This window comes from Plectropomus leopardus, chromosome 16, assembly GCF_026936395.1.
Source record: "Plectropomus leopardus strain MGB_pleo_1.0 chromosome 16, ASM2693639v1, whole genome shotgun sequence".
Lineage (NCBI taxonomy): Eukaryota > Metazoa > Chordata > Actinopteri > Perciformes > Serranidae > Plectropomus > Plectropomus leopardus.
The window spans coordinates 785,781-797,500 of NC_142191.1; the positions used below are offsets into that span (position 1 = coordinate 785,781).

The 11,720-nt window shown below is 42.4% G+C and overlaps 2 protein-coding genes across 3 annotated transcripts in view; one reads left to right on the plus strand and one right to left on the minus strand.

The window, feature by feature from the left end:
* Positions 1-81: 81 nt before the first annotated feature.
* ccr6a (chemokine (C-C motif) receptor 6a) lies at positions 82-8,232 on the plus strand. 2 transcript variants are annotated; one of them, XM_088089836.1, is made up of 2 exons: positions 82-222; positions 5,443-8,232. In XM_088089836.1, exon 2 carries the CDS (start codon positions 5,455-5,457, stop codon positions 6,586-6,588), a length of 1,134 nt encoding a protein of 377 aa, XP_087945962.1. In that variant the 5' UTR covers positions 82-222; positions 5,443-5,454; the 3' UTR covers positions 6,589-8,232. The 2 variants fall into 2 exon arrangements, with proteins under 2 accessions (XP_087945962.1, XP_087945961.1); XM_088089835.1 differs by having other exon boundaries at positions 93-222; positions 5,446-8,232.
* A 2,117-nt stretch (positions 8,233-10,349) lies between these two features.
* Positions 10,350-11,720, minus strand: part of LOC121939327 (kelch repeat and BTB domain-containing protein 11-like) — a 2,865-nt gene continuing 1,494 nt past the window's right edge. The window contains exon 1 of the mRNA XM_042482369.2: positions 10,350-11,720. This exon is cut by the window's right edge and continues 1,494 nt beyond it. Coding sequence (XP_042338303.2) covers positions 11,286-11,720 — 435 coding nt within the window. The 3' untranslated portion in view covers positions 10,350-11,285.

Consider the following 11,720-nt stretch of genomic DNA (forward strand, 5'->3'; position numbering starts at 1 on the left):
ACAGCGTTCACACGGCGGCTTTCAGAAAAAACTATTTTTAATGTGAGAGGAGCTGAAACAGAGAGAGTGGAGGTGAAAGAGGAACACTTTCAGAAACACACACACACACGTTTCCCTTTTATCAGCAGTTTGATGTCGTTCAGCCGCCTCACCACCATCATCACGTCCTCCAGATCATCTTCATCATCTTCAAACCAGCAGCTCGACCCAAAGCTCGGCTCGGTGAGTTCTGCTTTTTAGTTCTACTTTTATTGTGTTTTTTGTTTCTTTCTCACAGACGTCCGTCCGTCCGCCTCCGTCCACTTCTCATTTTCTCTCTCTTTTTCTTTCGGAGAAGTTTTGAAAATCTGAGCTGAAATTTGAATCAGTTTTTCTGTGATTGTTTAGTTTAACTTCAGCCTGACAGAATCAGAGAAATCTCACGTGATGTAAATCTGTGGTCAGATAAACATCAGCGAGTCGCTTTTGTGTCATTTTATCTTGAAAATCTGCAGGGTGTGAAAAAATGATGATGTACTCCTCCAAACACACGTTCAGCCTCTTAAACTGACGAAAAACTTCAGTGAAGTCAGCAGGCGTCTGTATGTGACGGGCTTTTACTTCATTTCACACAAAACTGCAGCAAAGATGGAAAATACAGTCTAATTATGTAATTAACCCTTTGAAACCTGCGCAGACTGGCTTTATTTTATTCAAAAACATAAAAAGAAGTTAATGAGGAACAAAAGAACAAATGACCCAGAAGTTGGCAAAAAATCTGTGAAAAGTAAAAGAAAATTACCAGAAAATTTGTTTAAAAAAATAAAAGAGTGAAAAATTACTTTAAAAAACAAAAGCAAAACAATTATTATAAATCTGTAAAATGATTTTAAATATTTAATTATGAATTAACTTCACTGGACATTTTCCTTCACTTAAAAAAAAATCTTCTAAATCTATTAATCTGTCTTTTTTTCTCTCTTGGTTACTCAGCCCATAATCCCGTCTTCTTTGTATATATATATATATATATATATATTCAGGGGCCATGAAGAGCTTTAAAAGTAAAAAGTAAAACCTTGAATTCAGTCCTGAAACAAACGGACATTTCCTCAGAGTCACTGATGTTTGAGATGATTATTCTGATCTGAAATCAGAAGTCAAAAGTATCGCAGCTTTAAAATCTGAATGTGAATTCAAATGTTAAACATGAAAAAAAATCACCCTATCAATAAATAGATTTGACCATATTTGGCATCTGGAGGAAATACATGCTGTTTCCACTCGGTGACCTGTCACAGTCAATGTAGCTGCTGATCACTGACATATCCCAGACTGTCAGCAGCTACACTCACACACTGACATATCCCAGACTGTCAGCAGCTACACTCACACACTGACATATCCCAGACTGTCAGCAGCTACACTCACACACTGACATATCCCAGACTGTCAGCAGCTACACTCACACACTGAGGAGGAGACTCAACATCATTCATTATTCCATCTAAAAACATAGTGTTATCATGACAAAAACCTGGAATTTAAAGGGTTAAAATTCTGAAAATGAATGAATATTTGATATTACTGATTAGGGCTGATGTTGGTTAATAAATAAACTCAATGAAAGTAGGAAATCATGACTGTTGGTTATTTTGTATCGCCTGACTTTGACACGTGCATTTTGGGCACAGAGCGGTGTGAGTGTGTGTGTATTACAGCAGGCCCTAAGGGGTTAATTTTGAATCAATAAAGAGATCTTCAGGTGAGCGTGACATTTTTTTAAAAATTGCAGTTTGATGTCTTCTCGTGTTCTATGAATCAACGATTCGACTACGAGCACGAACTGTTTGTCTGGTTTCCTCCTGAGCCGTCACGAGGATCAACACGTGATTTTACCGTCCAAAATGTTCCCGCACTCTCAGATACGATCACGGCCGCAACTCTTCCGACCGTTACGTTTCCACGGTTACCAGCCTGTTTTGTGTCTCTGATGTAAAGTTTGATTTCGATGACAAAAGAACAAGATTTCACGACGCTTTCTGGTGTTTGCTGTCGCACCTGTTTGTTTGACTTCTGCTGACATTTGAAATACGGGAAGTCTCAGAGGACAAACTGAGCTGCTGCCGTCCTCTCTGACAGCAGAAGTCCGGAGCAGGAACAACCAGACGTTTGAGGAACTTCAGGAGAAAAAACTGTTTATTCCTCCTGTAAGATCAGCTTTTATCTGCAGACAGAAAGAACGGCTCCTCATTTACTGTCCCACATTTTAACTGAGAGCAGAAAACACACCTGTCTCGTCGCTATAAGACGAGACAAGACGAGACTTTATTGTCCGCATCCTTTAGTCTGAACTGTTTTATGTTTTTATCCAAAACTTTTTCATAAGCAACCTCAGTTTTGTGTCTTTTTATTCACTATCGCACTAATACTCAATTTACAGCGCGGGCCAAAGCTGGCCCCTGGTACGGCCCCTGATAGGGCCCCTGATAGGGCCCCTGATGGGGTCCCTGATAGGGCCCCTGGTACGGCCCCTGATGGGGCCCCTGGTGGCCCCCAAACATTTTCTAACTGACAGTAAACAAGTGACTGACACTGAATTGTTTCTGTCCTTTTAGTCTCCATAAGTTTGAGAGTTCATAAAACAGCATCGAAATAGAGCTTGTTGATTAAAAAAGTGAAAGTCGATCCCCCACACCCCCGACAGAGGACACAGCTGAGACACTGATGTCCTAAGATCCTAGCAATGTCCTATAATCCAGAAACATGTTTGTGCAGGTTGAGTATCTGCTTTAATGACAAGAACCGCTCAAAGCGATCATGTTTGGGGGATAACGATGTCTCTGGCGTCTGTGGGGCAGACGGAGCACTCTGGGGGGCGCTGTTTTGAACTGGCCTCGACTGTCCGTTCAGACGTTAATTTTTCTTGCATCCACAACCTCTGAGCAGTCAACAGTACAACATAAAAAGATCCAACACGTTTGACCTGCTCAACATCGGCTAATGCAGCTGGTGTGTGTTTTAAGGAGTCCTTGCTGTGTTTGAGCAGCACAGAGACACCAACACATTTAAGCCCAAACACGATGTTACTTCGACCTAAAACCAGCTATTGTTCCTAAACATGATCACGTTAACCTCGCTGTTGTGACACCAAGTTTCAACATAATCTGTTACATAATAAGATCCTACCCGTGTGCGGCTCACAGACGTGTACAACAACATTTTTTGTGGTGACTGAGCTGCTTCCTGATGCAGCTATCATGTCAGAGATGCACAACGAAATCTACATTTACCTCTCTGTAAGATTTAATAGTTTCTTGGTTTGCAGACTTTTTTTCTGTCATGTTGTGATAACTGTGTGTGTGTTGATGCATGTGTCCTAAATGTAGTCCAGATTGTGTATTTGAGTGTAATCAGTGAATTTGCAGCTCAGCTCCTACAATAAGTCTAAAATACACTGTGGAAACTAAATAGTTACATTCAGACTGTTCAGGTCCAAAAATGCTCCATTGAAACCCATTCAAACTGACATTTTTGATCCCACAGCCATCAGAGCAGAAAAACAGGACTTGTATTATTTCTGGGTGTCATTCTGGGCTTTTGACTCTGAATTTGTCATTTTGACTATTTTCCACCTGATGAGGTCATTTTGACCATATTTGGCATATGGAGGAAATACATGCTATTTCCACTAGGTGACCTGTCACAGTCAATGTAGCTGCTGATCACTGACATATCCCAGACTGTCAGCAGCTACACTCACACACTGACATATCCCAGACTGTCAGCAGCTACACTCACACACTGACATATCCCAGACTGTCAGCAGCTACACAAACAAACAAACAAACAAACAAACAAACAAATGAACTGCAGGCTGATGACACCACCCTCAGGAGAAAGCCTGCAGACCTGCACTCACATGCTCCAGGTCCACCGGGGCCTGAGCACGGTTACCTCTTGCACGTACGTCATCATGTCGTAATACGACTTGAGCATTAAGGGGAGAGATCATTTTCCCAAAGACCTCTGAGCTCTTGAGGTTTTAATCCAGCTGACTCTGGATATTTGAGTCTGCCTAAATTTAGAGTAAACACTCAACTTCAGCATCAGACCAACGTAGAGACAACGTGGCCATCGTTTAAAAAGTTTGTCGAGAGGAACTGAGCACGATACGGAGCCTACATTTTAAATTCATCCTGAAATCCACCTGACTGCTGTCATCTGTTTTCCTGTTTTTGCGTCAAACTTGAAACTTGAGGGAAGTTTTCAGCTCAGCGACTCGATGCCTTCCCTCTCTGTCGTTCCCTCACTGACTGAAATCATGAAAACCATGAAAAGTGTTTTCACAGAGAACTCTGAGAACAAACGTCAGATCGTCTGAGGAGAGATGTGAACTGGGTCAGCGGCTGCTTCAGGCTGAACTGACCTGTTTTTCTGCACACTTCCTCTCAGCGTTTACACACCTGAGAGCAAACACTCGGCGCCTCAGCCGACCACAACGGGCACAGCGGCTGAACAAACCCAGAACCGCAGACACGGAGATGTTCGTGCCACTTTCAGGTCATTTAAATATCTGAAGCACCGCGAGTCTGATGGGTTTTACATCAGACCAAATCAAAGAAAGAAAGAATTCCCGAGAGTCAAAGTGAAAAACAGACTGAAAACTGAGACACCGATGAAACAACTTTTATCATCTGAAACAAGTTTAAATACAAAAAAGACAAACAAAGAAACATTAACATTTCTTTCATTAACATTAACAAAATCAGCAGACTGAGCGTCTGATCTTTATATTCTTGAACTTTAAGATAAGATCAGACGAGATAATCCTAAATTTGTCCCACAGTGAGGACATTTGCATCGTTACAGCAGCCGGGTGTCTTCAGGACACAACAACATAAATATTAAAAAAAACAACCAAAAAAGGTGCTTAATAGTAAAAAGTAAAAAAAAAGAAACAAGGTGGCAGCCGACAGTTTCCAAATATTTATACCAACTGCACAAGAAAGATACTTTGCTGTTTACTGCAATTCTTCTGATTTTCAACAGTTTTAGGACGTTTCTAGTATTTCGGGACATTTCTGGTATTTTAGGACATCAGTGTCTCAGCTGTGTCCTCTGTCGGGGGTGTGGGGGATCCTCCTCTGACTCTTTTTGATCAACAAGCTCTATTTTGATGCTGTTTTATGTCTCTGACACTTTATGGAGACTAAAAGGACAAAAATGATTCACGGAGTCAGTCACTTTATTTTACTCTCAGTTAGAAAATGTTCGGGGGCCACCAGGGGCCCTCTCAGGGGCCCTCTCAGGGGCCCTCTCAGGGGCCCTCTCAGGGGCCAGATTTGAATTCCTCTTTTCATTCCTGAAATCGAAGTCTCTTGTCAACATTTCAGTTTTACCGAACAGAGATTGTCGCTGCACCGTCTGACGTTCTTGCTGTTCTTTTTTTTTTTTTTACAGTAGAAGAGGAAGATGGACGTCAACCAATCAGATTACGAGATAAACGACACTTACCTTGACTATGACTACGTGGGACCGTGTTCGCACCAGAACAACCAGAGCGTGGAGAAGGTGATGGGCCCGTACGTGCACTCCATCATCTGCATCCTGGGCCTGGTGGGGAACTGCCTTGTGATCGTCACCTATGCCTTTTACAAGAGGACCAAGTCCATGACGGACGTCTACCTGCTCAACGTCGCCATCGCTGACCTGCTGTTCGTGGCGGCGCTGCCTCTCATCGTCTACAATGAGCTGTCGTCGTGGTCGATGGGGCCGTTGGCGTGCAAGCTGCTGCGCGGCTCCTACAGCGTCAACCTGTACAGCGGCATGCTGCTGCTCGCCTGCATCAGCACCGACCGCTACATCGCCATCGTGCAGGCCCGCCGCAGCTTCCGGCTGCGCTCGCTGCCGTACAGCCGCGTCATCTGCGCCATCGTCTGGGCCGCCGCCCTGCTGCTGTCCGTCCCCACCTTCTACTTCTACAACTGGTACGAGCCGTCCCACATGAAGGACGCCTTCCTGTTCGAGGAGGAGGAGGAGGAGGAGGGGACGCCCACGCCGCCGCAGTACGTCTGCGAGTTCAGGTTCATGGACAACAGCACGGCGTGGAGGACCAAGGTGGCGGTCCCCAGCACGCAGCTGGCCGTGGGCTTCTTCCTGCCACTGCTCGTCATGGTCTTCTGCTACACTGCCGTCATCATCACGCTGATGAAGGCCAAAAACTTCCAGCGACACAAGGCGGTGCGGGTGGTGCTGGCAGTGGTGGCGGTATTCATCGTTTGCCACCTGCCCTACAACATCACACTGCTCTACGAAACCGCCACCATGTTCCAGCTGCATACGTGCGAGGAGTCCGATGTCTTGCAGTTGGTGAAGACGGTGACGCAGACCGTCGCCTACCTGCACTGCTGCCTGAACCCGGTGCTGTACGCCTTCGTTGGCGTGAAGTTCAGAAACCACTTCAGGAGGATCGTCCAGGACCTGTGGTGTCTGGGGAAGAGGTACATTGCCCCACGGCGCTTCTCCAGGGTCACCACCGAGTTCTTCGTGTCCAGCCGACGCTCAGTGGACGGGTCCAGCGAGAACGGTTCGTCTTTCACCATGTGAGGACACCCAGCGTGTTCAGCCATGGACCAGAAACTTCCCTCGTAAACCCCCAAAAATGTCTGGAGCCGAGGCGGCCGGTCTCTGAACCGGACTCGTTCTGTCGTTGCTTCGGTCACACGATGAGTCTGACGCCGTCAAAATGATTTAAAACATCACTGTTTTAAAAAAACATCACAAGTTGTCTTTCTTCTCTTTAATGTTTTTACAATGAAATCCTGCAGAGACTTAAGAAATGTTTAAATGAAACGTGAGAGACGAAGACGAGGACGTAACATTGCTTCAACGAGTCCAAAAACAAACGAGTCCAAGGTCACCAAATTTACTCCAATTTATCAACCAGCTGGTTTCCATAGCAACTGCAGCGCCGCCTGCTAGCTCCTCGAGACTCCTCCGACTGATGTTCAAGGACATGTGGTGTCAGGTCAGAGGTCAGAGATCAGAGGTCAGGGTGTTCGTTTAGGATTCGGAACCTTTTTGGTTACGTTCAGGAAAGATGGTGGTTTTTGGTTCAGTTCAGAAGGCAGGGTCCTGGAAACGCTGGAAATGACATGGAATTAGTGAATCCTTGACAATTTTACAAAAGTTATTTATATATATAAACTGGGAACCAAATTCCTGTGCTTTAGTTCCCTGATACACTGCAGTCCTGTGAATTGCTTCTCACTTATTTTAGTTCCCTAATACCAGCGCTAATTTTTGTTTCTTAAAGCTTCTCACTTGTTGTAGTTCCCTAAAGCCCTGTGCTGATTTCAGTTCCTAATGCTTCTCTCTTACTTTAGTTCCCTATTGCCTTGTGCTTCTTTTAGTTCCCAAATGCTTATCTTTTATTTTAGTTCCCTAAAGCCCCGTGCTAATTTTAGTTCCCAAATTCTTATCTCTTGTTTTAGTTACATAATACCCTTTAGTAATTTTGGTTTCTGAATGTTTTTATTATTTTGGTTCCCCAATGTGCTGTACTAATTTTAGTTCCCTAAAGCCCTGTGCTAATTTTGTTTCCTGAATGCTTTTCTCATATTTTAGTTCCCTAATGCGCTGTGCCAAATTTAGTTCCTCGTGCTTCCAGTCATTATTAATTTATTGTTAAACTGAAGGACGACCTCCATCTTTCCTGAACTCGAGCTGTGATACATTTTTTTGAAAAACAATATCTTCGAAATTTAATTTAAACAAACAAGGAAGTAGAAAAAGGACTCGGTGAAGACGGAAGCATGCAGACCTTCAAAATAAAACAGAATATACAAACTTTTCTTTAGAAGATAAATATTGAAACAGTAGATTTTAGTTCCAGTATTTTTGGGATTTATTTTCTGTTGGATTTTCGTCTCCAGCTGTGATTTGCTGCGACGCTGCAGCAGCTTTTCTCTCTTCAAACTTCATCAGATGAGTTTCGGGATTAAAAACTGCTGAGAGGTTTTTTTTGTTTTTTTTAACTGAAGATCAGCCGGTTTTGGATTTAATTAAGATTTAAAACGTCCCACTGAACTCTCAGTGACCCGCAGTGAAACTTTCATCTTCTTATTTCTGACTTAACGGTTTGACTTCCTCTTTAGTTTGTTTCTTCGTCCTGTAAAACTTCAGTTATTTCTGTTTATTTTTGTAACGTGGAAAAACTTTACAGAATAAATGTTTGTTTTTTTAATTACAGATGTTTATCATTTATATGTGAAATTATGGTGTTAAATTTACCGACGTTTTTGTATTTGTCTCAACACTGGAAGACACAAAGATTGCTGATTTAACGGAGCGATCTCGAAGTCGGCAGCTTAAAGAAAAACTTAAAGATCACTGGTTTTATTTTGAAACTATTCTTTATTTTGAAGGATCTTCAGTGATCTGAAGGAAATAATATTTTTTTGTCTGTTGACTGTTTTTGACGGTTTTAAAACTCTGACATGAAGCGTCACTGTGGAGTTTAAAATGAGACTTTTGGCTCAGCAGTAAAATCAAAAACAAAACACGAGAAGAGCTCTAACTTTAGTTCCCAAACATCCTGATTCCATTTTAGGTCCCAGACACATTTAGGTTCAGCAACACATTTAGGTCCCTAATACCCTGCACTTACTTCAGTTCCCTAAAGCCCTGCACTCATTTTAGTTCCCCGATACACCACTGTCCTTTAAATTGCCGAATGCCCTGTGCTAATTTTAGTTCCCTAATGCCCCACCTATTTAAGTTCTCCAGTGCCCCATGCTGACTTTAGTTCCCAAATCCTCCTGCTCCCTTTACTTCTCTGATGCCCTGCACTCATTTTAGTTCCCAAATGCCATTCCCTCAGCATTAGGGAACTGAAACAAATGCAGGACATTAGGGAACCGAAACGAGCAAAGTGGTGAACTAAACTAAACTGGGAACAAAAGCCCTGGGCTTTAGTTCCCTGATACACTGCAATCCTTTTAATTGCCAAATGCCCCGTGTGTGTTCACAGTGTGTGTGTGTGTGTGTGTATTCAAAGAGAGAGTGTGTGTGTGTGTGTTTAGATTTTGTGTGTGTGTGTGTGTGTGTGTGTGTGTGTGTGTGTGTGTGTGTGTGTGTGTGTGTGTGTGTGTGTATATTGTGTGTGTGTGTGTGTGTGTGTGTGTGTGTGTGTTTAGATTGTGTGTGTGTGTGTGTTTAGATTGTGTGTGTGTGTGTGTGTGTGTGTGTGTGTGTTTAGATTTTGTGTGTGTGTGTGTGTGTGTGTGTGTGTGTGTGTGTGTGGTGAGAGTGTGTGTGTGTGTGTGTGTGTGTGTGTGTGTGTTTGTATTGTGTGTGTGTGTGTGTGTGTGTGTTTAGATTGTGTGTGTGTGTGTGTGTGTGTGTGTGTGTGTTTAGAGTGTGTGTGTGTGTGTTTAGATTGTGTGTGTGTGTGTGTGTTTAGATTGTGTGTGTGTGTGTGTGTGTGTGATGGTAAAGACTGGAAGGTTCAGTCTCACTAAAACGCTGCAGTTTCTTTATATATTAATTAAAGTGCAGCTTTCACCTTCACAATAAGAGCGTTCAGCTGAGTGAATCTCACAAATACATCAACTTTATAAACTGCTTCAGCTGCTGCATTTAGAGCAAATACGAGATGGGTTTTACTTTATTTTATTTTATTTTAGGGTCCAGGATGCAGACTGAACAGGTGAGTTTCCCGTCTGAATAAATATTATTGTTGTTTTTTTTCTCAAAGACATAAAAATGTAAAGAAAAACTAACTCTACGGTGTTTTTTCTTCTTTTCATAAATAAAACCAGTAATGTGTTTAATGACAGCAGGATGAGCTGTAACTTCTTTTATTGTGTTACAGGTGAGTCAGACTGACAGGGGGCGGGGCCAAGAACTACCTGACCGAGACTGAGAGGTGATGATGTCACTCTTCGGACGATGATGTCATGTGCAGGTAACTCAGAGTGTGTTTGTTTTAGCTGTTTGCTGAACTTTACACAACCTTTTACAGTCTGTGTGTGTGTGTGTGTGTGTGTGTGTGTGTGTGTGTGTGTGTGTGTGTGTGTGTGTGTGTGTGAGTGAAAAAAAACAGGAAAATGACCCAAAAAACAAAAAAAGTGCTAAAAATTTTATATAAATATATAAACATATATATTGAATGTAAATATGTATTTATCATTTTATTTATTTTTCAATGTAGTTATTTATTTATTACTAATTTATATATCATTTTCCCTATATTTTTGGATGAAATTAAGGGTTAAATAAGTTGTGAAAAATGTTAAAGTCAAAGTTATTTTTGGGTTTGGTGAGTTTTCTCTCAGCTCATCTGATGACTTCAGTCAAACTCAAAGTTCAGTTTGAAAACTTTATTTTCTTTTCTGACGATGAGATAAATAACACGACGTCAGAAACATCAGACAGACTTTTAGCTCTGAATCACAAACTGCATCAAATATTAACATTCATTCACTTCCAACCGCTGAGATTTAACCCTTTGAACTCTGAGCAAACCCACCTGATTCATTTTAAAACATCAACACAGTGAAAAAAGAAAGAAGAAATTACCTAAAAATAATACATTAATAATAATAATAATGAAAAATACAGAGGAACTGACCTGTAAAATATTATAATAATTTTGTAACACAATTAGTAATTTAGTAACATAATAATAATAATCATGAAAAAATAAAAAAAGGAAATGACCTGATTACAATTATTTCGGGACACAATTTAAAAGATTTAATTATGATCTTTATACGTTTTTTCCTCGCCATTTTCCTGTAGATTTTTTAAAAAATAAGAATAAAACTTTTATTATATTATTAAAACCTAATAAATTCTTCCAGTTTGTGGAACAATTTGGAAAGAGTGCTAAAAAATTATAATAATGCAAAAAAAAAAAAAAAAATCAAATATGTAATTAAGATGATTAGAAATATGGTTTTCCCTATCAAAATCTACCAGGTTCTTGCTAATTTGGGGGCAATATCTTCTACTTTTGCAATTTGTGGAACATTTGTTTTCAAGTTGCCTTTTTTCCATCTTTGTGAAAGACAAACGAATGTGCTCGGAGTTCAAAGGGTTAAATATTTGTGAAAGGCGTCTTAATAGCAGCAGAGAAGTGACGAAGCTGCAGGTTTTAAAGGGTTAACCAGCAACAGCTTTAATCTCAGAAATCAGATTTTCATGCAGCAACAAGTGAAAATGTTTGGTTTCATCGATTCCCCAAAAACTCAAAGAAAAAGGCACAGCTGATGAGATCCCAGTCCTGGATCTGTCCCGGGTCAGACCGCTTGTCCCGGGTCAGACCGCTTGTCCCGGGTCAGACAGAGCACGAAGGGGACCGGGGCTCCTCTGCTGTCCGGGGGGGCGGGCAGCTCCTCCGGCAGGAAGCCCTCTCGGTCCTCGCGCACCTCAAACTGCAGAGTCTGGTTCCGGTTGACGCAGTAGATCCGGTCCCCGAGCACCGCGCAGCGGAACGGCAGCGGGTCGCGGAGCGGAAAAGACGCGCCGCCGTGCCACGCCTTCACCACCGTGTTGTACTTGTACACATTGACCGCCGCGCGCTCCCGGTCCACATCGAAGCGGTAAACGAGGCTGCGGTGCGCCACCATGTCGGTGGAGCGGCGGCGGCTCTCGTTGAACGGACACTCCTCCCACTCGTCCCGGCGGGAGTCGTACCGCAGCAGCCGGTAGAAGAGCGAGCCGCCGGACACGAA

Bases quoted from the DNA above. Each gene is read 5' to 3' on its own strand.
- ccr6a (XM_088089835.1), top strand. From the start codon at position 133: ATGTCGTTCAGCCGCCTCACCACCATCATCACGTCCTCCAGATCATCT. The intron at 223-5,445 runs GTGAGTTCTGCT...TTTTTACAGTAG, and splicing joins TCGACCCAAAGCTCGGCTCG to AAGAGGAAGATGGACGTCAA.